This window comes from Odontesthes bonariensis, chromosome 10 (assembly GCF_027942865.1).
Source record: "Odontesthes bonariensis isolate fOdoBon6 chromosome 10, fOdoBon6.hap1, whole genome shotgun sequence".
NCBI classification, from domain to species: domain Eukaryota; kingdom Metazoa; phylum Chordata; class Actinopteri; order Atheriniformes; family Atherinopsidae; genus Odontesthes; species Odontesthes bonariensis.
The window spans coordinates 34,514,986-34,539,313 of NC_134515.1; the positions used below are offsets into that span (position 1 = coordinate 34,514,986).

Genomic DNA, 24,328 nt, shown 5'->3' on the forward strand with positions numbered 1-24,328 from the left:
GGTAGATAGCTGCCCTTTGTGAATCTGGTTCTGCTGGAGGTTTCCTCTCGTTTAAAAGGGACTTTCTCCTTCCATGTTGCATCATACATGCTCTAAACGTAGGATTAAATCAAAGATCTGATCTGCTAGTTTCCTTAATCGGACTACTTTTTTTTTTATCAATTAGAATTACGCTAATTTGATTTAACTAGATTAGAATTGGATTATAACTGAATTAAATTAAACTATCATCCGTGACTACTTTTACATGCACCACAGTATTCTATTGACCATATTATCAACAAGACAATATTACAGTTACTGTATATGCATAACTTGCATGATTATGAAAGTTAATTAATATTCATGTATACACATTACAGAGTACACATAACTTCATTTGATCATTGCATGCTCTGAATATAGTTAAGATAAAAAAAAAAATGTTGTTTACATGACAATGCCTTATTCAGTGCAAGTCAGGTTAATACTGAAAATGTTGCTATGATAAAAATGCATCCAGTAATATCTGCAAAGTGTTTACTCGGTGGAGAACAAAGGATAGTAGAATTAAGAAAAAAATAACCTCCCCAGCACCTTCACTCCGCTGCTGTCTGGTATTGCTGCAAATTCACAGCAATGTTTTATATTTTTTCTCACTTGACATGTTTTTCCTGTGAATAGCATACAGGGGAGTGTATTTAAAACAAAAAACAAAAACAAAAAAAAAACTTCTCACATCTAAAAGACACAAAGAAAAACGTAATTCGCTAGTACAGTGATGATGCAGACATGTTACAAACTTTCATCTGTCACCTGTTTCTTCTGTCAGCTCCAAATCCGTATTTTCATTTTCCCCGAATCACACACCATACAGAATTTCAACTACTTCAAAATAATCTTTTTTTTTTTATATAAAAATACCTTTTTTAAAAATGAAAAATAAATCACACTGCAGTCAGGTATGATTTGTAATTGTCTGATTTAATATTGAAAGATCACACAGCTTTTTTGATTGAGTTTTTTTTTTCTACATCAGCACCTGAGCAAAGTTGAGCTTTAAATGTCTGAACTACAACAGCCACAACACCTTCCCCAATTCCTGTCAGACATGAGTGATAACTTTTACACAACTATAAACAGAAAAAAAAAATACACAACAAGCATGCAGACAAACAGAAATACCGAACAAATTATACACAAAAATGTAGTCCAATTAAATCAAACCAACAAAAAAAAGAAGACTGCATCTATTTAAAGAAAATACAACACAAATGAAAATTTGCAAAAATGTTAAGCATTCTCAGATTTCGCCAAACATCAAATATAACAGTTATAGTGGCATGAATTTTACAAAGGGGGAAGTATGAGGTAACACTTCATTTTGGTTTTATGCAAGTGTGGAAACTGAAATCTGAACAACAGGAGCACTGTTGGACTGACACTGGTGCAACAATATAATCCATTTTCTACTTGAGCTGGTACTTGTTGGATACACACACACCGATAGAAAACCCGGGGAAATGTTACCTTCACTATTAACTTTTTCACACAGCCCAACTGCAGGATGCCCTTAACCCAAAACAGCAGCAACTCTGTCAATCTATGGAGACCATTTATAGGCCGGCACTATGATTATCACATTAATGCAAAAACAATGCGGCTGTTAAAAATCAGGTATTACAAATGGAAAATATTTGCCTGTGACCAGACAGTGTTTTTCCACCTGCTGAGCTTTCCTACAAGAACTGTGGGGCCAATTAAAATACTAGCTATCCTCAATGGGATCTCAAGGCTTTCTGTTGGACAAGAACGTGTTTATGGAATTTCTGCTTCTCTTTCTCTTCTTCCTTGACCCTGTTTGGGTTTGTGACCACCGTCACGCAGCAGGAATCAGAGCTTCTTGGCCAGGATCCAGAGAGCCATCACATGGCTGTAGAACATCGTTCCTGGAAAAGCTGCTCGACGACAGTCGAGTCAGCGAGCGTTGAGATGTCACCGAGGTCTTTCTCATTGGAGGCGATTTTCCGAAGCAACCGGCGCATGATTTTTCCTGCAAAATAGAAGCCAGAGGTGGTGATGGTGCACTTGTGAGAATGTAATAAAGAATAATTGACCTTAAGCAAGCCTCAAAGAAATTCAAACTCTGGAGGTAATTCAACTTCATCCCAGATAACATTTGGAGAAAAAGAAAAAAAAGACGCCAGATGTGACTTTTTACATTTCTATATTCCTGATGCCTGTAGGATCATTCTAACATTTTTCAGTCTGACACACAGAAATATATATGAATTCCTCCACCATATCACAAACATTTATTTTGCTTATTTATTTGTTGAGTATCTGGTATTTACATTAACACAAAAACAATAATCAGGAACCACATCCACAATTCTTGACATGCTTTAGACTTTCATCTTCTATGCATGTTGGGGAGAGAATCTGGTGTAATACGCAACTGTAGAGGAAATCCGCCCAACAACTTTTCCACACCATCTCTAAAACTCATTTATTCATATGAAAAAATTCTAATGATGAAGTTTAATGGGGGATGTTACCAGATCTGGTCTTTGGCAGTCCTGGGGCATTCTGGATGTAGTCCAGTGTAGCAATGGCACCAATCTTCTCTCTCACTGCAAAAACAAAGAAAACACTGAAAATGGGTTTGTTTATGTGGAGGTCTTAAGAGTGATTAATTAACTGTTACGGTTGTTCCTTAAACCAATTGCTTTTTAGAATAGAATAGAATAACCTTTATTATCCCAGAAAATTGCCCATTACAGAGCTCTGTGATGAGAGAATATATTCACAAAAAAAGTAAACAAAAAAAGGCAAAAAGGTATGTAGGAGATGTAAAACAGTATATCCAACATATGAACATGGTGAGATGCTAGTGAAATAGTAAGTAGCAGTGATGATGAGTGATGAGTGAGTCTGACAGACTTGTGAAAGTGTTCCTTCCCACACGGTGGGAGTAAAAGTTGCTGAATGAGCTGCTCAGAGCCCGTACGGTCACATGCAGAGAGGGGGGGGGGTTTCTGACGAATGTTAGCTTAGATAACATCGTCTCCTTGCCCACCTGCTTGATGGGGTCCAGAGGGCAGTCCAGGACAGAGCTGGCCCTCTTACTCAGCTTATTATCACATGTAATAAGCTTATTACATATTATTATTACATATATTACATTATTACATATATTACATTATTACATATTATCACATGTAATAAGCTTATTACAAGTGATAATAAGTTTAGAATTTGTCCCTTTCTGCCACTCCAATGCTCCAGCAGACCAGACCATAAAAGATTGCAGACGCTACCAGTCCTTAAGAGAGTCCTATTCACTCCTCAGTCCCCTGAGCAGGTGAAGACTTTTTTGACTTGTTTTTGACTTGATCCAAATTAGGGAAATAGGCAAAAGGGTTTGCAAAATGGGTCTGACCTGGCAAAGATCAAAATGATTTGATCTACCAAATGTCTACTTTGAACCAACAAACAAATTCATGTGACTGACTAATGTCTTCCCAGGAATAACGTCCCAGATATTCTGAGATTAATGTAATTCCCAACGAAGAGCTCTTTCTGTTTTCCTCTTATGAGTGCAGTTATTTTTTTCTGCTCGCGCTTAGATTAAATACTACAGCTACTAAATTACAACCACTAGCCTATACTGCCACTGTATAGAAACACTAAACACCCTAGTTCATTTGCTTCAGTCAATGGAAATGTGTCTGATTCACATATTGCTTTAGCAGCTTTTCAAAAAACCCCTTCAGATTTGCTTTACCTAGTTCATGTAAACCCAGTTAATGATGCAACGATACTGTTACGTAATGACTGTAATGACCTAAATATAGAACAAAAAACATCTTATGAAAAGCTGTGCAACCTTGTTTTTTGAGTTCAGCCTCCAAGTTCTGGTTGTACGTCACTCCATTGGTTAGAGTCACAAAGCAGTAGAGGCTTTCTCCTTTGACGGGATGAGGTCGGCCCACCACAGCAGCTTCGGCTACGGCCTTGTGCTCCACCAGAGCCGACTCCACCTCCGCCGTACTCAGAAGGTGACCTGGGAGGAAAAAACATGGACAGTGGGGAAAACTAGAATTGAAGAAATCCTAGAAAGTCTTAAATGAATGCTTTCCCACCATTTCGACATCTACCTTTAAGCTTTTAAACCGAACATTTAGCATACAGCTCAATTCCATGTTTCCCCTTCAATTAATATTATGTTACTCTAGTCAAATTTCTTTCAATTAAGTAATCAGTTAATCAGCTAATTGTTGCATATGTGTGTATATACACTACTCACAGAAAGAGGGATATTCGGGTGAAATTTCAGGATGAACCTAAAATGCATTCTAACCTTTAAAGGTGAACTTAAAGGGGAACTCCGGTATTTTCAACATTAAGCCTCTTTTCTGAGTCGTCTGCAATGTTTTAGAACCCCCCTCACCGCTTTTTTGATGTTTACTGCTGTCTCCGGTATTTGCCTAATTTTGATTCATATCAACCTGCTTCAGAATGGCAAGTCATGTGCATGTCTTAAAAGGTCCGTAAAAGCACCATAAACGTCCGTTTTCAAAATCATCAACTCACCGGAGTGGTTACTGGTGTGCACTGGTAATCCATATCAAATTTCGTGGCGAAAAGTTGCTTCTGTCGTGTTTTATTTGACATTTTGTACTGGATGTTCGTTGATATTACTCCGCCACCGCTAAGAAAATAGTGCGAGCATGAACGAGCTGCCAAATAAAACACGACAGAAGCAACTTTTCGCAAAGAAATTTGATATGGATTACCAGTGCACACCAGTAACCACTCCGGACCTTTTAAGACATGCACATGACTTGCCATTCTGAAGCAGATTGAGATGAATCAAAATTAGGCAAATACCGGAGACAGCAATAAACATCAAAAAAGCGGTGAGGGGGGTTCTAAAACATTGCAGACGACTCAGAAAAGAGGCTTAATGTTGAAAATACCGGAGTTCCCCTTTAATCTGACCTTCTGTAAACCTTTAAATGCACATTTCCAACTGTTCAATGTTTCAGTACTTTTGGTACAAGTTGCTGTTCTCTAACAAGGAGCTTAACGACAAAATTCACAACAGGTGTTTGATCCATGAATCGACCAATAACTTTCCTGGTTCAATTAGAACTGGTGTTTAAACAGCCCTCCTCATCATGCTGTCATTTTGACATCATGAGACCAAGACGACACCTAACAATTGATCAATAGCACCTCGCCATTGGGAGGCTTCAAACAGGATGTTCTCAGACGGATGTGGCCACTGAGATTAGAGCGTCACAGAGTGTCATCAGCAGGTTGCAACAGAGATACAGAAAGAGTGGAAGAGTCACAGAAAGGCATGGAAGTGGACGTCCTTTGGCCACATCCCACACCGCTTCATTGGGAACAGCGCCCTGCGGAACCGGGTGATGAATGCCACTCAACTCCAGGGACATTTAAAGGAGGTGACAAGCACCCACATCAGACCATTCAAAATGGTTTCCATCACCTGCAAGGGTACCTGAGCACATCACCAGGCACAGGTGTCATGCTCTGGCATGGGCCAGGGAGCATTTACGCTGGACGAGGGACCAGCGGGACTCAGTGCTGTTCTCTGATGAAAGTCGATTCCCGTTGAGCAGAAATGATGGAGACCTCCAGGACAGCGCTGTGCATCAGCCACTGTTGTCACCAGAGGAGCCTTTGGTGGTGTTACAGTGTGGGCAGCTGTGTCTACTCAATACAGAACTGTCCTACACTTTGTGTATGGTACAGTGACCAGCCCATACTACCTGAATAACATCATTAATCCGGTCATTGTGCCCCTGCATGAACAACACAGGCCTAATCTCATCTTCATGGACGACAGTGCTCGGGCTCATCGAGGTCGCATCATTAGGGAAAACCTATGGCACAGCTGACTTGTTTCATTCAATCAACTGAACTGTCTGCACTGAAGGTCTTACCAGTTCAGTTGATTGAAGGAAACAAGTCAGAACAAAAACCTGCAGCCACACGGCCCTTTCATGGACCAGTTTGACACCCCTGACCTATGGGGTCAGCTGAGGCTCGTAACTCTGTACCCCAGAGCCTCAATGACCTGAGGGCCGCCCTTCAAGAAGAGTGGGATGCCACGCCTCAGCAGACAGTAAGCGACTTGTGAACAGCATGAGACGTCGTTGTCGAGCTTTAATTGATGCTCCAGGGCACATGACAAGTTATTTAGAGATTGACATTTTTTGTTGTGGTTTACCCACCGCTGCTGTTCCCTTTAGTTTCAATAAATTGTTTGAGATGAGGAAATGACTCGTGCATGCTTCTGCTTAAATGATATAATATAACTGTAGAGTGAACTTTTTACATTTTCCAGAAATTTCACCTGAAAGTCAAATATCCCCAACTTTTTATGAGTAGTGTACACACTATATTACCAGAAGTATTTGCTCATCTGCCTTTACAAACTTAAGCAACATCCCATTCTTAATCCAGAGGGTTTAATATGACGTCGGCCCACCCTTTGCAGCTATAACAGCTTCAACTCTTCTGGGCAAGCTTTCCACAAGGTTTAGGAGTGTTTATGGGAGTTTTTGACCATTCTTCCAGAAGCTCATCTGTGAGGTCATACACTGATGTTGGACAGAAGGCCTGGCTCACAGTCTCTGCTCTGATTCATCCCAAAGGTGTTCTATCGGGTTGAGGTCAGGACTCTGGTGTGGAAGAACCTGACTGGCCTGCACAAACTGGCTCATCCATGTCTTTATCCAAGTGCCACTGTCTCTGACATCACAAGATTACTACCAGAGGTACTGGCAAAACACCAAGGGGTGAAACAGCTGATTGTGCACGTGGGTGCAGTGGACATCAGAGAGAATCAGTCTGAAATCTTAAAGACTTTGAGAAACTGTTTGAGAGTCTTGATAAAGTGACAATACCAACATTCATAAGTGGACCTCTCCCAAACATCGACAGGAGGATCAACAAATTCAGCCGGCTGCTTCAGTTGAACACATGGCTGTCCAAAGTCTGTGAGTCCAGAGGACCTCATTTCATCGAGAACTTTAATCTTTTCTGGCAAAGAGATGATCTCTTTCAAAGAAAAGGCCCACACCTGAACAGAGGTGGAGTGAGACGACTGACGGATAATCTTCTCCACGCTCTGAGGCATCAGAAGGGGCCAGGGCCAGCACCAGGACCAGGACCGGGTCCTGTGCTGCCGCAGAGAGAGAAGACGAGCCAGACAAGAGCTCCTGCCTCGCCACCCAAGGACCCAGCAAAGGATTCAGCCACAGCAGCCACAGCAGCACCTTCAGCATCCCGAACACAGGATTCAGCAGCTCCACCATCACCTTCACCACGGCCCTCACCACAGGCCTGGGACCCACCTGCTGCATCTACACCCTCCAGAGATGTTTCACCATCGTTCTCTTCTCCACCGTCACCCAGGAGATTTCCTGATCACCTTGAAAGCTTGGTGAAATCGGGGATTAAAATGGTTCCTCTCACGCCAAACATGGCAAGATCAAGAATTCTATCCTCAAAGAAGCATCGAGCCCCTCTCCCTCCCCAGCCTACTCCATCGACCAAAGCCCCCCCAGCTTGGCCCCCACCACCGGTGCCCACAGCTGTCATTTCCAACAGCGTCAATGCTGTTGTCTAGGATGCTAAGGGCCTCTGTGTTGGTAAACACCATCTCAACCAGAGGTCCAAGGATGGAGTGAAGTGAGGGACAATCAGACTGTCCAATCAGAGAAATCTTATCCATATCCCTTGCAAGAACACAGCATCCAGTTCAACTATAACTAATCTCAAACACGCAGTACTCAATGTCAGATCTTTAAGTAACAAATCATTCTTAATTAATAGTTTTATTTCCTCTCACAATCTTGATTTTATGTTTTTAACTGAGACGTGGCTCGACAAAAACACAGCAAATGCAGTCCTGATTGAGTCTAGTCCACCTCACTTCAATTTTGTGTCTGAAACATGAGAAAACCAGAGGGGTGGGGGTGTTTGTGCCATGTTCAGGGACAATATACCCACCCACAAGTTGTCATTTGGGTTTTTTTCATCATTTGAGTATGTGTCATTCAAAATGGAGATAAAACAATCTTCCATACTTTATATCACCATTTATAAACCACCACAGAATTGTTTTATTGATGATTTTACTGAACTACTTTCAATCGTGTGCACTGCTTTTGACTGTTTAGTCATAACAGGGGACTTGAATGTGCATGTGCACGTAGCGCATAACAAGGAAGCTAAAGCGCTCACTGCTGTCCTTGAAATGTTTGGTCTAACTCAGCATGTGACTGAGCCCACCCACAACAGAGGGCACACTCTAGATGTGCTCATTTCAAGGGGTGTTGTTATTTCAAACGTGAATGTCGTTGATGTTGCTTTATCTGATCATTTCTGTGTTTTCTTCGACCTATCTACTTTACCCAAAACACCAGCTGGGTCTGCAGTTGTTCGGGGAAGACTCATAAATGACAGAACAGGGACACAGTTTATGGAAATGATTAGGTTTGAGAACACCCTGTGTTCTGATGTTGATGATCTGTTGAACACATCAAGTCTCCTAAATGTTTTGGATACCATTGCTCCTGTCAAGGTTAGAATGGTTAAAAGTAGGCAAAGGGCGCCATGGAGGAAAGAAGAGTCGGTCAGGGCACAGAAAAGGGAGTGCCGGAGAGCTGAACGGAAATGGCGCAAGTCAAAGCTCCAGGTTCATTATGAGACTTACAAAGAAAAGCTATGTGTGTTCAACCAGACTTTGCGTAGAACAAGGGAGAGTTATTTTTCTGAAATCATCAAAAACTGCAGTAACAACTCTCGTGTCCTGTTTGCTACAGTAAACAGATTAACAAACCCTCCAGTTTCACTGCCTTTAGAACTCATTTCTACATCCAAGTGTAATGAGTTTGCAATATTCTTTAATGACAAAGTTCAAGGCATTAAAAATGCAATAATTTCCACAACACAAATAACTACTCTGCAGCCAGCTAGACACCTAGAGCTAACACATTTCACACCTGTTACTGACAAAACAGTCGAAGAGACCATCTGCAGTCTGAGTTCATCAATGTGCTGCCTTGATGAGTTGCCTACTAGATTCCTAAAGTCTGTGCTGAGCAGTTTGTTACCCCAACTCGCTCATCTAGTCAACATCTCACTCCAGACTGGATTTCTGGAACATTTCCAAAGGCCTTAAAAACTGCTGTCATTAAACCCCTTCTAAAGAAGAGCAATCTTGGGCTACGACCCCTCCGGCGAGGCTGTGCTTCGAGCTAGCTAGCTGGTCGACGGACGTGACGTGGTGGGGATTTGAATTCGTAGTTCGGAGGAGTTGGAGGTTTGGAGTGACGTGGCGGTTGGCATAAACTGATTTGTGACTGGATTGTATGGCGTCTCAGGGTGAAGACGAGGGAGATGATGAAATGGATAATGGAGATTGGAGTCATGTATGTGGTAGTGGTAGGTCAGGAAAAGAGAGAAGGACAAAGGAAGATAATATGAGGGGAACGCAAAGTAGTAAGCGAAGTCTCGAAGGAAATAGCTCAGACGAAAATAATATAGTGTGTAAGAAGGTTGTCAGGGAGGAAACCAAAATAATTATAAAATTCAGGAAAGAAGATGAGGGTATTCAACTAAGTCCAATAAATTTATCGAGGGAACTAAAAAAGAAGTTTGGTGAGTTGATTCTGGCTAAGATTCTAAGAGATGGAAATCTGTTGATTATAGTGGGGAGTGAAGAGCAGAAAAACAAAGTGATGAATAGTCAGAACATTTGCAAAAAAATGGTGAATGAGATAAAGATATTGGGAGAAGCTAAAATAGCTAGAGGAGTAATTTATGGAATACCGGTGGATGAAGATCTTGAAAAGTTAAAACGTAGTATTAGTGGAAATGAGATAAGCAACATTAAAAGATTGATGAGAACAGTGGAAGGAAAGAGAGTGGAAAGCCTGTCAGTGATGTTAGAATTTCAAGGAGAAGTTCTTCCAGAAAAGATAAGAGTTGGATGTATGGTCTTTCCTGTTAGGCCATACAATTCTCCTCCGCTAAGATGTTATAAATGTCAGAGATATGGACATATAGCAGCAGCATGCAAGGGGAAACAAAGATGTCCAAAGTGTGGAGGGGAGCATGGATATGAAGAGTGTAAAAATGAAAAGGATATTTGCTGTAACTGTGGAGGGCAACACAGGGTGACTTATGGAGGATGCGAAGTTAGAAGAAAAGCAGTGGAAATAGAACAAGTTAAAGTCACTCAAAATATAAGCTATGCAGAAGCTGCAAAGAGAATGAAGAAGCCAAGACAGGTGTCAGGGGAAACAATTATAAATACAACATCAGAACAAAGACAGATGAGAACAGATACAGTGATGACAGCTGAGATGAATACAACAGCAGAACAAAGACAGATAAGAACAGATACAGGGTTGACAGCTGAGAAGATTATGTTGTTCATTGCATATGTAATTAACTGTACAGAGCAAGTAAAATATAAAACAGAAAAAATCAAAATAATAGTGAAAGGAGCAGAGAAATTCTTTGGGATAAAGGACATATCTTGGGAGCACATAAATAAAAAGTTGGGGGGAGAAGGGAAGACAGGAGGACAGGAAGACAGAACATAATGAACATCCTGCAGTGGAATGCCAGGAGTTTAATTGCTAATGGACAGGAGTTTAAGGGATTTATTAAAGAATTTAAAAAAGAGTTGGATATTATATGTATTCAGGAAACTTGGCTTAAACCAAGTTTAGATTTTGTTATTAAAGGATATGAAAGTGTGAGAAGAGATAGAGAGGGAGGGTCTGGAGGAGGATGTATAATATTTATAAAAAATGGAGTTCAATTTAGAGTAGTAGCTAAAGGAAAAGAATTAGAATATATTATTATTGAAATTTGGACAATAAATGGGAACATTAAAATAATAAATTTTTATAATCCATGTAAAAAACTATCTTTAGAGGTAATGGAGGAATTTGGGAAGTATTTAGAGGGTAAAGTGATTTGGTGTGGGGACTTTAATGGGCATAACTCATTATGGGGTAGTTATAATGATCATAATGGGGAAGTAATTGAAGAAATAATGGATGTTAAAAATTTGGTAGTATTAAATGATGGGAGTGGAACAAGAATTAATTTTAGAAATAATACAGAGTCAGCCATTGATTTGACAATAGTGTCAAATTCTTTAGCAGGTAAAAGTTTATGGAAAGTACTTAATGAAACAACTATAGGAAGTGATCATTACCCTATTATGATAGAAGTTAAAATGCATATAGAGAAATATTGTATAAATGAGATGAAAAAATGGTGTTTTAGATCTGCAAATTGGAAAATTTTTAGGAATAATAGTGAATTAAAAATACGAAAAGTGGATGTAAATAGTAGTATTGAGGATTTGAATTTTAATATATGTAATGCTATAGTAGAAGCGGCTCATCAAACTATAAGGATAAAAGGAGGGAAAAAGGAAAGGAAGTTGGTACCATGGTGGACAATGGAATGTACTGCAGCTATTAAGAAACGAAATAAAGCGTTTAAAGTATTAAAGAAAAATCATAACCCTCAGAATTTGAATGAATACAAAAAATTACAGGCGAAGGTAAGAAGAACTGTTAAAAATGTAAAAAGAGATTATTGGAGGAGTTTTTGTAACTCAATAGGGAGGGAGACAGAAATATCTAAGGTATGGACAATGATTAAAAGAATGAAAGGAATTAAAAGAGTGACTGGATATCCAGTATTAAATAATGGAGAAATAGCAGCAGTGACAGATAAAGATAAGGCAGAGATGTTAGCAAAAGTGTTTGTTAAAATTCATAGTTCTGAAAATATCAGTGTAGACGGGAAAAAAGGGAGAGAAAAAACAATTCTGGAAAATAAGGAGCTATTGGAAAAAATGGTAGAATCGGATGATGTATTGAATATGGCATTTACAATAATGGAATTAAATAGGGCACTTAAAAAATGTAAATTAACAGCACCAGGGAAAGATCAGATTTGTTATGTAATGGTAAGTAATTTAAGTGAATTTTCTAAAAACATATTATTGGAATTGTATAATCGAATTTGGGAGGAGGGAGAAATACCAAAAAGTTGGAAAGAAGCTGTGGTTATACCAATTAGAAAGCCAGGGAAAGATGAATCAAAACCAGAAAATTATAGACCAATAGCGTTAACATCCAATATATGTAAAATAATGGAGAGAATGATAAATGAAAGATTGATATATTATATAGAAAGTAAAGGACTTATAACAGAGGTTCAAAGTGGATTTAGAAAAGGGAGGAGTACAATGGATCCAATAATAGGTTTAGAGCATGAAATTAGGAAGGCTCAAGTAAATAAAGAGAGTGTAGTAGCAGTATTTTTTGATATTGAAAGAGCGTATGATATGATGTGGAGGGAAGGGTTATTAGTTAAAATTAGAAGAATGGGTATAAGTGGTAACATGTTTAAATGGATTAAAACATTTTTAGAAGAAAGAAAAATACAAGTGAGAATAGGGAAGGAATATTCTGAAAATTTTAATATAGAAAATGGGACACCACAAGGAAGCATAGTAAGTCCAGTATTATTTTCTGTGATAGTAAATGATATGTTTAAGGAATCAGAAGGAGGAATGGGTTGTTCACTGTTTGCTGATGATGGAGCAATGTGGAAAAGAGGAAGGAATTTAAAATTTATTGTAAAGAAGCTACAGGAAGCAATTTCAATGGTGGAAAAGTGGTCATATAAATGGGGATTTAGGTTTTCTGTGGAAAAAACTAAAATAATGTTTTTTACAAGGAAAAGAGTGGATGGAGAAATTAAGTTGAAAATATATGGTCAGGAATTGGAAAGAGTTAAGCAATTTAAATTTCTTGGGTTATGGTTGGATGAAAGAATGACTTGGGGTGTACACATTAAGAAAATAATAGATAAATGTAGGAAGGTTTTGAATATAATGAGATGTTTAGTTGGTACTGAGTGGGGGGCTGATAGAAGGTCATTGAAAGCTATTTATACAGGTTTAATTAGGTCAGTATTGGATTATGGGAGTATAGTGTATAATTCAGCTGCAGATACAAATCTAAAAAAGTTAAATACTATACAATATCAGGCTTTAAGAATATGTACAGGGGCCTTTAAAACATCTCCTATAGCAGCAATACAGGTGGAAATGGGTGAAATGCCTCTAAAAATGAGAAGGGAACAATTATCCTTAAACTACTGGTCAAAATTACAAGGTCAGAAAAAAGATAATCCAACAGTAAAAGTGTTAGAAACAGGGTGGGAAAAAGGAAAAATTAAAAGTTATGGAACAATAGTAAATGCTAAAAGTAGGGAAAAATATTTAGATAAAATAGATATAAGTCAAACGATTCCATTACATACAGTTCCACCATGGATAATACCTGAAGCAAAAGTAGATTTATCATTATTAGAAAAGAAGAATAGAAATAATTTTAGTTTGAATAAATATGTTGTACAGGAACATATAAATCAATATTATAATTATGTAAATATATATACTGATGCATCCAAAACTTTAGATGATAGGATAGGGATAGGTATGATTGTACCGCAATTTAAAATTAAAGTGGGGAAAAGGGTAAGTGATGGAGTATCAGTATATACTGGAGAAATGATTGCGGTACTTTTAGCAGTTCAATGGATAGAAGAGGTTAAACCATTAAAGTCAATTATATGTTCAGATTCAAGTTCTTCATTAGTTAGTATTCAAAATAGTAAGTCAGAAAGTAGACCAGATGTATTAATAGAAATAGAACAAACACTATATAGAATTAATATGATGGGGCTTATAGTTCATTTTATATGGGTACCAGCGCATTATGGAGTTGAGGGAAATGAAATGGCAGATAGAATGGCAAAACAGAGTGTAAAAAGAGTAATGATTGATATTAATGTAAGAATGAGTGTAAAAGAGGTAAAGGGTATTATAAAACAAAAAATGGAAGAGAGATGGCAAAAGTTATGGGAGGAAGAAAGAAAAGGACGTTGGTTGTTTAAAATACAAAGGAAAATAGGGAAAATGAGAAGAACAGAAAGAAGTAGGAGAGAGGAGATCATTATAACAAGACTTAGAATTGGACATAATGGATTAAATAAAAACTTATATATGATAGGAAAACATCAATCAGGGAAATGTGAGTGTGGGGAAGATGAGACAATAGAACATGTTATGATATATTGTAGGAATTATCAGGTTCAGAGAAATAATTTAATGAGAAAGCTTAGTAGGATGAAAATGAAATTAGATATAGTAGATTTATTGCAAAAAGAATCAGGAAACAGATGTTATCAGGAAATTTTTTATTATTTAAAACGGTGTAGGTTATATAATAGAATATAGTATAGATAAAGTACATAAATGAGGGTATATGAGTAGGGAGTATGTAAAAGTGTAGGCATAAATAGATATATGGGTGTATAGATGAGTGTTGACGTATAGGTATATATATAGGTGTGTGAATATATATGTATATATATATATATATATATATATATATATAAATATATATTGAACGGGTATATATTAATATAGGGATATAGATAAATGTCATGTGATCCACACTCCATATCAGTAGGTGGCGGTAATGCTACTAAAAGTTGTTTGCCAACCGCCAATATAAAATCCGAAAGAGAGAGAGAGAGAGAGCAATCTTGATGCCACAGTACTGAACAACTTTTGAGATCTGACGCTGTGACGCTTTGCGGTAAGACGTGTTGCATCACTTCCTGTTACCTTGCTTGTGCACTGTGGAATTTCTTGCTCCGCTTGGAGTACTGATAATCACTTTATTTCGATCTATAACTTACACAATTTTGCATAGTTAAACTCTATAGCTTACCGTTCTGTTCTAACACACTCCTACAGATCTTTATTCTCACTTTTTAACAGTGTGTCTGGTTCTCTAGCGTAGCATGGCTACCGGTTCTCTTCCTCCTTCTCCTGCTTTCACCTGCTCCGTGTGTCAGATGTTTAGTTACTCCTCTGCCTCCTTTAGCGATAATGGTACATGTAACAAATGTAGTCTTTTTGTAGTTTTGGAGGCGAGGTTATCTGAATTGGAAGCTCGGCTCTGCACTGTTGAAAATCAACCGATAGCGAGCCAGGTCCCTTTTGCCAGTGTGGAGCCACCTAGCGTAGCTAGCTCAATTAGCCTCCCCCTAGCAGAACCTGAGCAGCCAGGATTACAACGTGGCTGGGTGACTGTCAGGAAGAGGCATAGCTCTAAAGTCAAGCCCGTTGTTCACCATCGACCTGTCCACGCTTCAAACAGATTTTCCCCACTCAGCGACACACCCGCTGAGGAAAAAACCCTGGTAACTGGCAGCTCTATAGTCAGAAACGTGGCATTAGAGACACCAGCGGCCATAGTCAAATGCATTCCAGGGGCCAGAGCGGGCGACATAGAATCCTATTTAAAACTGCTGGCTAAGGATAAACGTAAATATGGTAAAATAGTTACTCACGTCGGCGTTAATGACACCCGGTTACGCCAATCGGAGGTCACTAAAATTAATGTTGCATCGGTGTGTAATTTTGCCAAAACAATGTCGGACTCCGTAGTTTTCTCTGGACCCCTGCCAAATCTGACCAGTGATGACATGTTTAGCCGCATGTCGTCTTACAATCGCTGGTTGTCTAGATGGTGTCCAGCAAACAACGTGGGCTACATAGATAATTGGCAATCTTTCTGGAGAAAACCTGGTCTGATGAGGAGAGACGGCAATCCATCCCACTTTGGAAGGAGCAGCTCTCATTTCTAGAAATATGGATGAATTTATTTGCCACCCTAAAACATGACAACCCAGGGCTCAGACCAGGATGCAGAGTTGTAGTCTTACACACTTCTCTGCAGCTTCCCACCTGCTGCTACCCACCCAATCGATTAACACAAAAGGAGCAAATCCTCTTGTGCAAAAAGAAATTATTAAAACAAAAACTTTAACTGAACAAAAACATCAAACTATTAAATGTGGTTTGCTGAATATCAGATCTCTCCTTTCGAAGTCTCTGTTAGTGAATGAGTTGATTTGTGATCATCATATTGATATATTTTGTCTTGCAGAAACCTGGCTGCAGCAGGAGGATCATGTTAGCATTAATGAAGCAACTCCCTCTGACTGTTTAAATGTTCACGTTCCTCGAACCACAGGCAGAGGAGGAGGAGTGGCAGCTATTTTCAGATCAGGGTTACTCATCAGTCCCAGACCCAAGATTAGTTTGAGCTCTTTTGAATCTCTGATTCTCAGTTTTTCCCACGCAAAGTGGAAATCCCAGAAACCTGTTGTGTTTGTTGTTGTGTATCGTCCACCTGGCCCTTATTCTGAGTTTCTGTCTGAATTCTCAGAGTTTTTATCCCAGTTAGTGCTGAGTACAGATAAAGTCATTGTAGTGGGTGACTTTAATATTCATGTAGATGTTGAAAATGACAGCCTGAATATGAACTTTAATTCTATATTGGACTCTATTGGATTTTCTCAGAGTGTTCACAGACCGACTCACTGCCTTAATCACACCCTTGATCTTGTGCTGACTTATGGCATTGAGAGTGAACAGTTAACAGTGTTCCCTCATAACCCTGTCTTATCTGACCATTTTCTGATAACCTTTGAGTTTACATTACTTGACTATACAGTTTCTGAGAAGAAATTTACATATAGAAGGTGTCTATCAGAGGATGCTGTAACCAGATTTAAAGAATTAATTCCATCATCCTTTTCTTCACTGCCATGTGCAGATATGACAGAGGACGACTACCTAAACTTTACTCCAGCAGCACTTGACTCTCTTGTTGACAGCACTATAGTTTCAATGCGTACAGCACTGGACAATGTTGCCCCTCTGAAAAGGAAGGTAATCAGTCAGAAGAGGTTGGCTCCTTGGTATAATTCACAGCTGCGTGCTTTAAAGCAGACTGCAAGAAAGCTGGAGAGACAGTGGCGTTCCTCTAATTTAGAAGAGTCTCAATTAGTCTGGAAAGATAGTTTAACAATGTATAAGAAAGCCCTTCGTAAAGCTAGAACTGCTTATTATTCATCATTGATAGAAGAGAATAAGAACAATCCCAGGTTTCTTTTCAGCACTGTAGCCAGTCTGACAAAGAGTCTGAGCTCTGTTGAGCCAGTTATTCCTTCAACTCTGAGCAGTGACGATTTCATGAGCTTCTTTATTAATAAAATTGTTTCTATTAGCGAGAAGATTGATGGAGTCCTTCCCACTATAATCAGTGATGTATCATCAAGTACAGCAGCTTTAGAAGTATCTTTAGAACCTGATTTATTTTTAGACGGCTTCTGTCCAGTTGATCTCTCTGAACTAACAACAGCAATAGTGTCTTCTAAACCATCAACTTGTATTTTAGACCCAATCCCAACCAGACTGTTCAAGGAGGTTTTCCCATTAATTGACACTTCCATATTGGATTTGATCAATCTGTCTTTGAAGTACATATCCTGTCAGACTTTTAAGGTTGTCGTAATTAAACCTTTACAGCCTGTGTTGTATTAAAATATCATGTGTCGTTAATCTGAGGTTGCATTTACCTAATTATGTTCTGATGAGAGGATTTTCACAGGATTTTTTTTTTTTAATGTCCTCATACATAAAATCTTTAAAAAAAATATATATATTTTTTCCCCCACACGACTAAAGAAAGGCAGTAGTTGATTCTTCTCAACTCTTACCTGAGACGTTCAGCATGTCGTCTATCCTCCCTGTTATCCAGTAGTAGCCATCCTCGTCTCTACGGCAACCTGTGGGATGAAATTTCATAAAAACTCAGAAAACATTGCCATGATTCCCAATGACCACTTTGAGTGCTGAGAGGCTAAAGGCCTTTATACACTGGTCAGAAATCCAGCTAACATCAGGCTTTGGAGTGTATGTTTGTAAAGCAGATGCTTTTATCCAAAGCGACTTACAAATGAGGATATAACAATGTAGTTAACATCAAAGCTAACAATAGGCTACGAAGAAGGAAAACCACCAGTCAGACTCTGTCAGAGGTGACAGGGGTGACGGTGTAGAGATAGAGTGCAGACAGAGAGGGAAGTACAGGGTCGGAGATGCTCTCTGAAGAGCTGGGTCTTCAAGAGTTTCTTGAAGATAGACCCCTTCCCTGTTCTGGTAGCGCTCGGTGGGTCATTCCACCATCGTGAAACGACACATGAAAAGAATCTGGATTGTCTTGAGCGTGGTGTAGGCACTGCTCGACAACAATCCTGCGACGACCGGAGTGATCGAGCCGTGACATAAGCCTGAGTGTAATCTTTAAATGACATTCATTCCCCATAGCGGGTTTTACCTACTCCAGCTTGGCACCCCTGGATGCACACAATTTTTTTTTTAAAGAGGGTTAAGGAGTTGGGGCTACAAGAGTGGGCACATATCACCACATTCTATGACAGAGGCCTAAACCTGTTAGACCTGGATGACTCAATTTTCTGCTGCTAATTTCAGATAAAACTGAAGCTGTTGCCATTCCCTGTTAAATTAAGAATATAATTTAAAATTCTGTTACCATATAAAGATCTTAATCACCAAGCTCCATGACTCCCAGAGTTTCTAAAAGTAGAATGGGAGGCAGAGCCTTCAGGCCCATTTTTTGTGGAACTAGCTGCCAACATGTGTCCGGGTAGCAGACACCCTCTCTGGCTTTAGGATTAAGCTTAAAAAGTTCCTTTTTGATAAAGATTAGAATTAGGGATGGCTCAGGTGACCCTGCAACATCCTTTAATTATGCATTAGGCCTAGAAGCTATCAGCCAAGACTGCAAAAGGCTTATTGGTGTCATTAACTTGCGTTTCTCTTTCTCAGTATCCCTGGCCTGGTGCTTGTTGATCTATCTTTCCTGTCCTCCCAACCACCTGCCGGTCTAGGCAGATGGAAGCCTTTCTCGAGCCTAGGAGGGAGTTTTTCATTTCAACCCTTACCTCGGGCACACTCAGGGCGGGGGATTGAATGAAATAAGAAGTTTCAATACAATCTGTTGGTTTCCTTAGTAAGGCTTTTTAATCAATGTTTTATTGGCATCATATGAATTTCACTGATTTGGCTTTGAATAAATATGATTATAATTACATAATCAATTGGAGTACCATTGGCCTGAATTACACTGTGTCTTTTTGAAGTTCTTTGAAATAACGTGTTGTGATTTGACACTATAAATTAAATTAAACTAAATTGAATGGAATACTTGAAGAGATCGGTGGGCTCAGGTTAGACTTGAGCACACACACACAAAAAAAAGAATGGCAGTTTATTACAGAGGTTCCTTTAGGACTTTTCCACTGGTGCTGCCCCACTCACTGAGCTGTAAAGTCCAATACCTAAAGCCATACTAAAACGGCTCGTGAAACTACGTGCTTTTTAGTCGTTTTGAAGTATGCCAATCATTGTTATGCACATTTACAGGCAGGAAAGTGCCCAGAAGCACAAGGGAACTGTGATACTTTACACTTTTACAGATCCGGAACAGCAGCAGAAAAACAATGACTTAGTTCACGTCAAAAAATGAACCAAAATCAGACCCATGTCCGAAAGTGATCTGAGAGGAGGAGCTACTGATGTGGGCTGAGAGGAGGAGCTACTGATGCCGGCGGAGAGGAGGAGCTACTGATGCCGGCGGAGAGGAGGAGCTACTGATGCCGGCGGAGAGGAGGAGCTACTGATGCGGGCTGAGAGGAGGAGCTACTGATGCCGGCGGAGAGGAGGAGCTACTGATGCCGGCTGAGAGGAGGAGCTACTGATGCCGGCTGAGAGGAGGAGCTACTGATGCCGGCTGAGAGGAGGAGCTACTGATGCCGGCTGAGAGGATCAACCACAGCCATTGTTTTAACTTGCCTCAATGTGTGGGTCTGAATGAAGCATTGATAAGTCATGGTGAAAATGAGATGCACCAGGAGGTTTGACGAGTTCTTTAGAACTCAATGATGATTTTTTTTTTTTTAAGCTAAAGAAATATTGAATCTAAAATAATAAAAATAATTACATCAAACATGAAAACCTGATGCAGGGAATAAAAACTCATCTTGTCCATTACTGTACACCATCTGTAAGTATTTTGGTAATGATAATGTTTTCATTGTTGTTCCCATCTCTCACCATCTCCTGTGACATAGTATCCAGGGAACTTCTTGAAATACGTAGTTTCAAACCTCTGATGGTTTCCGTACACTGTCCTCATCAATCCGGGCCATGGCTGCTTGAACACCTGTGTGACAGCAGAGATGAAAAAACACCAACGTGTATGACAGAAGTAGAAATGTGCTACCACATGTAAAACAAAGTAGAATCAGAATGAAATGCAAATGCTAATACTGTTCCTGACCAGGTATCCTTCACTTGGACCCTCAAGCTCCTCTCCAGACTCATTCAAGATGGCTGGTATCACTCCAAAAAATGGGAACGTCTGCAGGACAAATAAAGGGGAAATTAGCATTTTCTGGTATTCAGTCTTTTATCTATTTGATATATTTGGCCCCACATACTGTTTGACCAAGTTTTTTTTATCTTGCTTACACTTGTGCGATTCACATTTAGTGGGAATGGTTTTTGTCCATATCTTTTCCCATCTGTAGCCTTTTTTTTGCAAGTTGCATCTAACCCCCTATAACATGTGCATATAATGTTTTATTTTTAATATACATGGGTACCTGATCATGTTGTAAAATGGGAGAGCAAACTTGGTAACATACTTGACTGCAGTGGCGTGAAATTACTGTTAAGGGGTTGCTCGTGCACGCATGGGTGGGGGTTTGTATTATAAAAGATATTTCACCAACATACGCACGCATACAAGCTGTGTTAGACACTTTTCCAGTTTATGTTATGTTTAGAAATTTATGCAAACATTCCATACAAATGCATTAGCTTAGATTTAAAATAAGAATAACCACATTTATGCTTGATATATATTTCAACAGGTATGAACAGTATCACAAACTAGAAACTATGTCATATAGCACATACACAATTTTCTATGTATGATCTTTTTTTACTCTAATATTCAATAAGACATTTAAGCCCAGCAGCTCAGTTCTATAGAGGGTAGGAACAGTTATCTTTACAGTTAACTTGGCTCATATGGGTGCAGGGTTCTCTCCAGATTTAAATTTATTTATGTAGAACATTAAAACAACCAGTACTTCACAATAGCAACTGCATCACATATTAAGAGAGTCATAAATAAAATAGCAATAAGAATAACTTCATCCCAGATAAAAATAAAATTTGAGATAAAATTAGCAATAAAATGGATATTGTGGCTAAGTTGACAAGTCTGTCCCATCAACACGTGTAAATACATTTTAATCTACTTTAGACAGAAAAATGAGTGCTTTACTGGTGTGCTTGGTAGCTGGTACCATGAGCATAAGCTGAAACAACTTGTACATTCGAGTTTCATGAGAATAACCGTTCTTCATCTGTTCATTGTGCTTCTTTGTGTCCGTGCTTCTTGCCAAATCCAGAGCTTTATAGATCCTAATACACCCAAAGAGCTTTAATTTCACTGTACAGTGTACATGGCTTATTTACTGTGCCTCTCAATTGCCCGTTGGCAAGGTTAGTGAATCCTGTGATGGCCCATGGGTTGTTCAGTGAGCAGACGCCGTGTCAAACAGGGCCAGCAAAATGCTGACATTTAGCTCTACAAACTAGCCAATCTGTGCAGATGCAATTTTCTACATTAAAAATCTGAACCCCTCTCCTCCTTTCCATACGCAGCATCAGTTTTGGTGTTGGCCTGCCGTTCCATCTAATTTTAGGTTGATGCTGCAGCGGTAGTTTTGTAAAATGTTTTTTTGTTTTTCTCTAAAAATCTCCAAATTGTCACCATCTAACTTAGCCCGCTAATGTTGCTAACAATGTAAGTCAATGACGTTGACAAACTACTGTGACTTGATTGTTGTGACTTGATTTATCAGCAGTGCAATGAAGTGTCTCACCACACAAAGGCACTGTTTCACTTGTTTCAGAGATGGCAAGTAAAGAGCAATCCTCTTTTGTCATTACTGTTGAATGAAATATTTTAGAAAAATGACTGCCAAGGTCTGAGAAAAATAAATAAATTAACAAAGAATTAAAAAGAGGGGGCCTGGATGCCTTTGGCCTCCAACATATAAATGCCACTGCTTGACTGCAAAGTGGGCTTGGGGTCTCTTGCCATCACTCTTACACAGGTTACTCTTGGTCTTGTCTGTCCAGAACACCTTTTTTTATACCTTTCTATAATTCTGGAGGCTCCTTCAAGTACTTTTTTGTAAAGCGTAAACTGGCCATCCTGTTTTTGTGGCCAACTAGTCATTTGCATCTCTCGGTGGAGCCTCTGTATTTCTTTTCATGAAGTCTGCTGTGGATAGTAGTCTCTGAGAAAGACAAAGACCTGCAGGCTGTTTCTGATCTGTTGGACAGGCGTTTGAGGATTTTTGTTTACCATAGTTGGGATTCTTCTGTCAGTACAGGAGGTTTTCCTTGGCCTAACAGTCCCTTTGCAATTACAGAGCTCACCAGTGCATTCTTTCTTCTTAATGATCTTCCAGACAGCTGATTTTGGTAATCCTAAGGTTAGGTTTTACCCATGTCTCCAATGGTTTAATTCGTGTCTTTCAGCCTCAAAAAAAAGCTTCCTTGACTTTCATGGGCACAGCACTAATGAAGCAATGAAACACACCAGAGTAATCCCAAACATCTGGGGGCCAACTGTCAAACTTCACGGTGTCCCGAAATTACGGGGACTATGTACAAAAAGTGCTCTTATTTCTACCTGGTAAACTACCTGTATGAAAATTACCTTAAATAAAAGTCTGGAATGTGCACTTTAATCACATCTAAATGGTTTGATTTAGAATTTTACACCGACTTTGTCCCAAACATTATGAAGGACACTGTGTGTCCTTTACTCATATGTATGTTCTCATATGAATATATTCATCAGTTACTTCATCCTTTACTTACAGCAGATCCAGGTTTCATGGGTGTGGCTGCTGGCAGAGGGGTCAACACATGTCCTCCCTGAAAGACACATGGTGCACATAAATTATTTTCACCAACTTTGTAGTATGCAATTACAAACTGCAACACGGTCAGAGTATAGCTGTCATACATTTAGTTGGACAAACAATTCGAATAAACTGACCAAAGTGCTTTTATTTAGTCTAGCTCAGGGGTCGGCAACCCGTGGGTCCGGAGCCGCATGCGGCTCTTCCATCCTTATGCTGCAGCTCCACGTGGCTTGGGAAAATAAATTAAAAAGTATCCAATTGAAGTGTACTTTATTTGTGTTAGTTGGATGATTGGAAGATTATTGTGATCTTGAAATATTAAAATAAAATTATATTTAGTCGCTCAAAATAAGCGTCACACTTGCTGAAAGTCGGCATATGTCCGCCAAAACACTGTGCGTTTATGGAGGCTTTCAACCCCAGGTAGGCCAAGTATGGAGAAATGTAAGAAAAGAAAAATATCTGAAGAAAATAGAACATTTAATGATGCCCGGGCAGATTCATTTGCATTTACCTTTGACGAGAGTGGCTTACCAGTATGCCTAATTTGTGGTGACAAAGAGACCTTCAACTCGGTGTTTTTTTTATTATTATTTTTTTAAGAGTTAAAAATTTTCAAAATGTGTTCATCAATAAAATTTCCTTTTCTCTGTAGCACTTCATGGAATTCGTACGCAACACACAATACTTGTTTATACAAAGCGTAAAGGTAAAAAAATAATATCTTCATCTTAGATGTCAAAAAGTATTTTGCGGCTGCCAGTGTTTTCTTTTCTGTGGAAACCGGGTCCAAATGGCTCTTTGAGTGTTAAAGGTTGCCGACCCCTGGACTAGATTATAAAACAAGAGAGAGAAAATTAAATCAAATTAACTGCAGATGTACATTAGATGCGAGTAAAGCTTGTCAGTGGATTACTGGGGGTGTAATAATCCCCACTAACCGTTTCTGTTTGCCAGAAGGTATCAACAATAGGACATCTCTTCTCTCCCACCACATTGTAGTACCACTGCCAAGCCTCAGGGTTAATGGGTTCTCCCACTGTCCCCAAAATCTTCAGAGACTCACGCTTGTACCTGCAGACAAAGACATATGAAAGAATCAATTTTCTGTCATGGATCAATAAGATGAAGGTTTAAGTAAATTAATCAACCATATTAAATGACTCCATGTATACAAAAATATAAGGGGTGCAGAGAGAAAAAAAAAGAAGCAGGTTCAGACTGCTTCTCTGATGTAGAATCACTATCTTAATGTGGTGGAGAGGTTTGAGGTTTGACAACAGAGAGCAACAATCACCTCACCTAA

At 39.2% G+C, this 24,328-nt stretch overlaps 1 protein-coding gene across 2 annotated transcripts in view; it reads right to left on the reverse strand.

Annotated features, from left to right (window-relative positions):
* Nucleotides 1-944: 944 nt before the first annotated feature.
* The window catches only part of acss2 (acyl-CoA synthetase short chain family member 2), a 64,155-nt gene continuing 40,771 nt past the window's right edge, over nucleotides 945-24,328 (reverse strand). For both annotated transcript variants that reach the window (XM_075475350.1, XM_075475349.1), the window contains exons 13-20: nucleotides 23,964-24,096; nucleotides 22,976-23,032; nucleotides 20,349-20,429; nucleotides 20,123-20,231; nucleotides 17,704-17,772; nucleotides 3,869-4,045; nucleotides 2,538-2,612; nucleotides 945-2,032 (exon numbers count right to left, since the gene is read on the reverse strand). In XM_075475350.1, coding sequence (XP_075331465.1) covers nucleotides 1,905-2,032; nucleotides 2,538-2,612; nucleotides 3,869-4,045; nucleotides 17,704-17,772; nucleotides 20,123-20,231; nucleotides 20,349-20,429; nucleotides 22,976-23,032; nucleotides 23,964-24,096 — 829 coding nt within the window. In that variant the 3' untranslated portion in view covers nucleotides 945-1,904. The remainder of the gene's footprint in view (nucleotides 2,033-2,537; nucleotides 2,613-3,868; nucleotides 4,046-17,703; nucleotides 17,773-20,122; nucleotides 20,232-20,348; nucleotides 20,430-22,975; nucleotides 23,033-23,963; nucleotides 24,097-24,328) is intronic.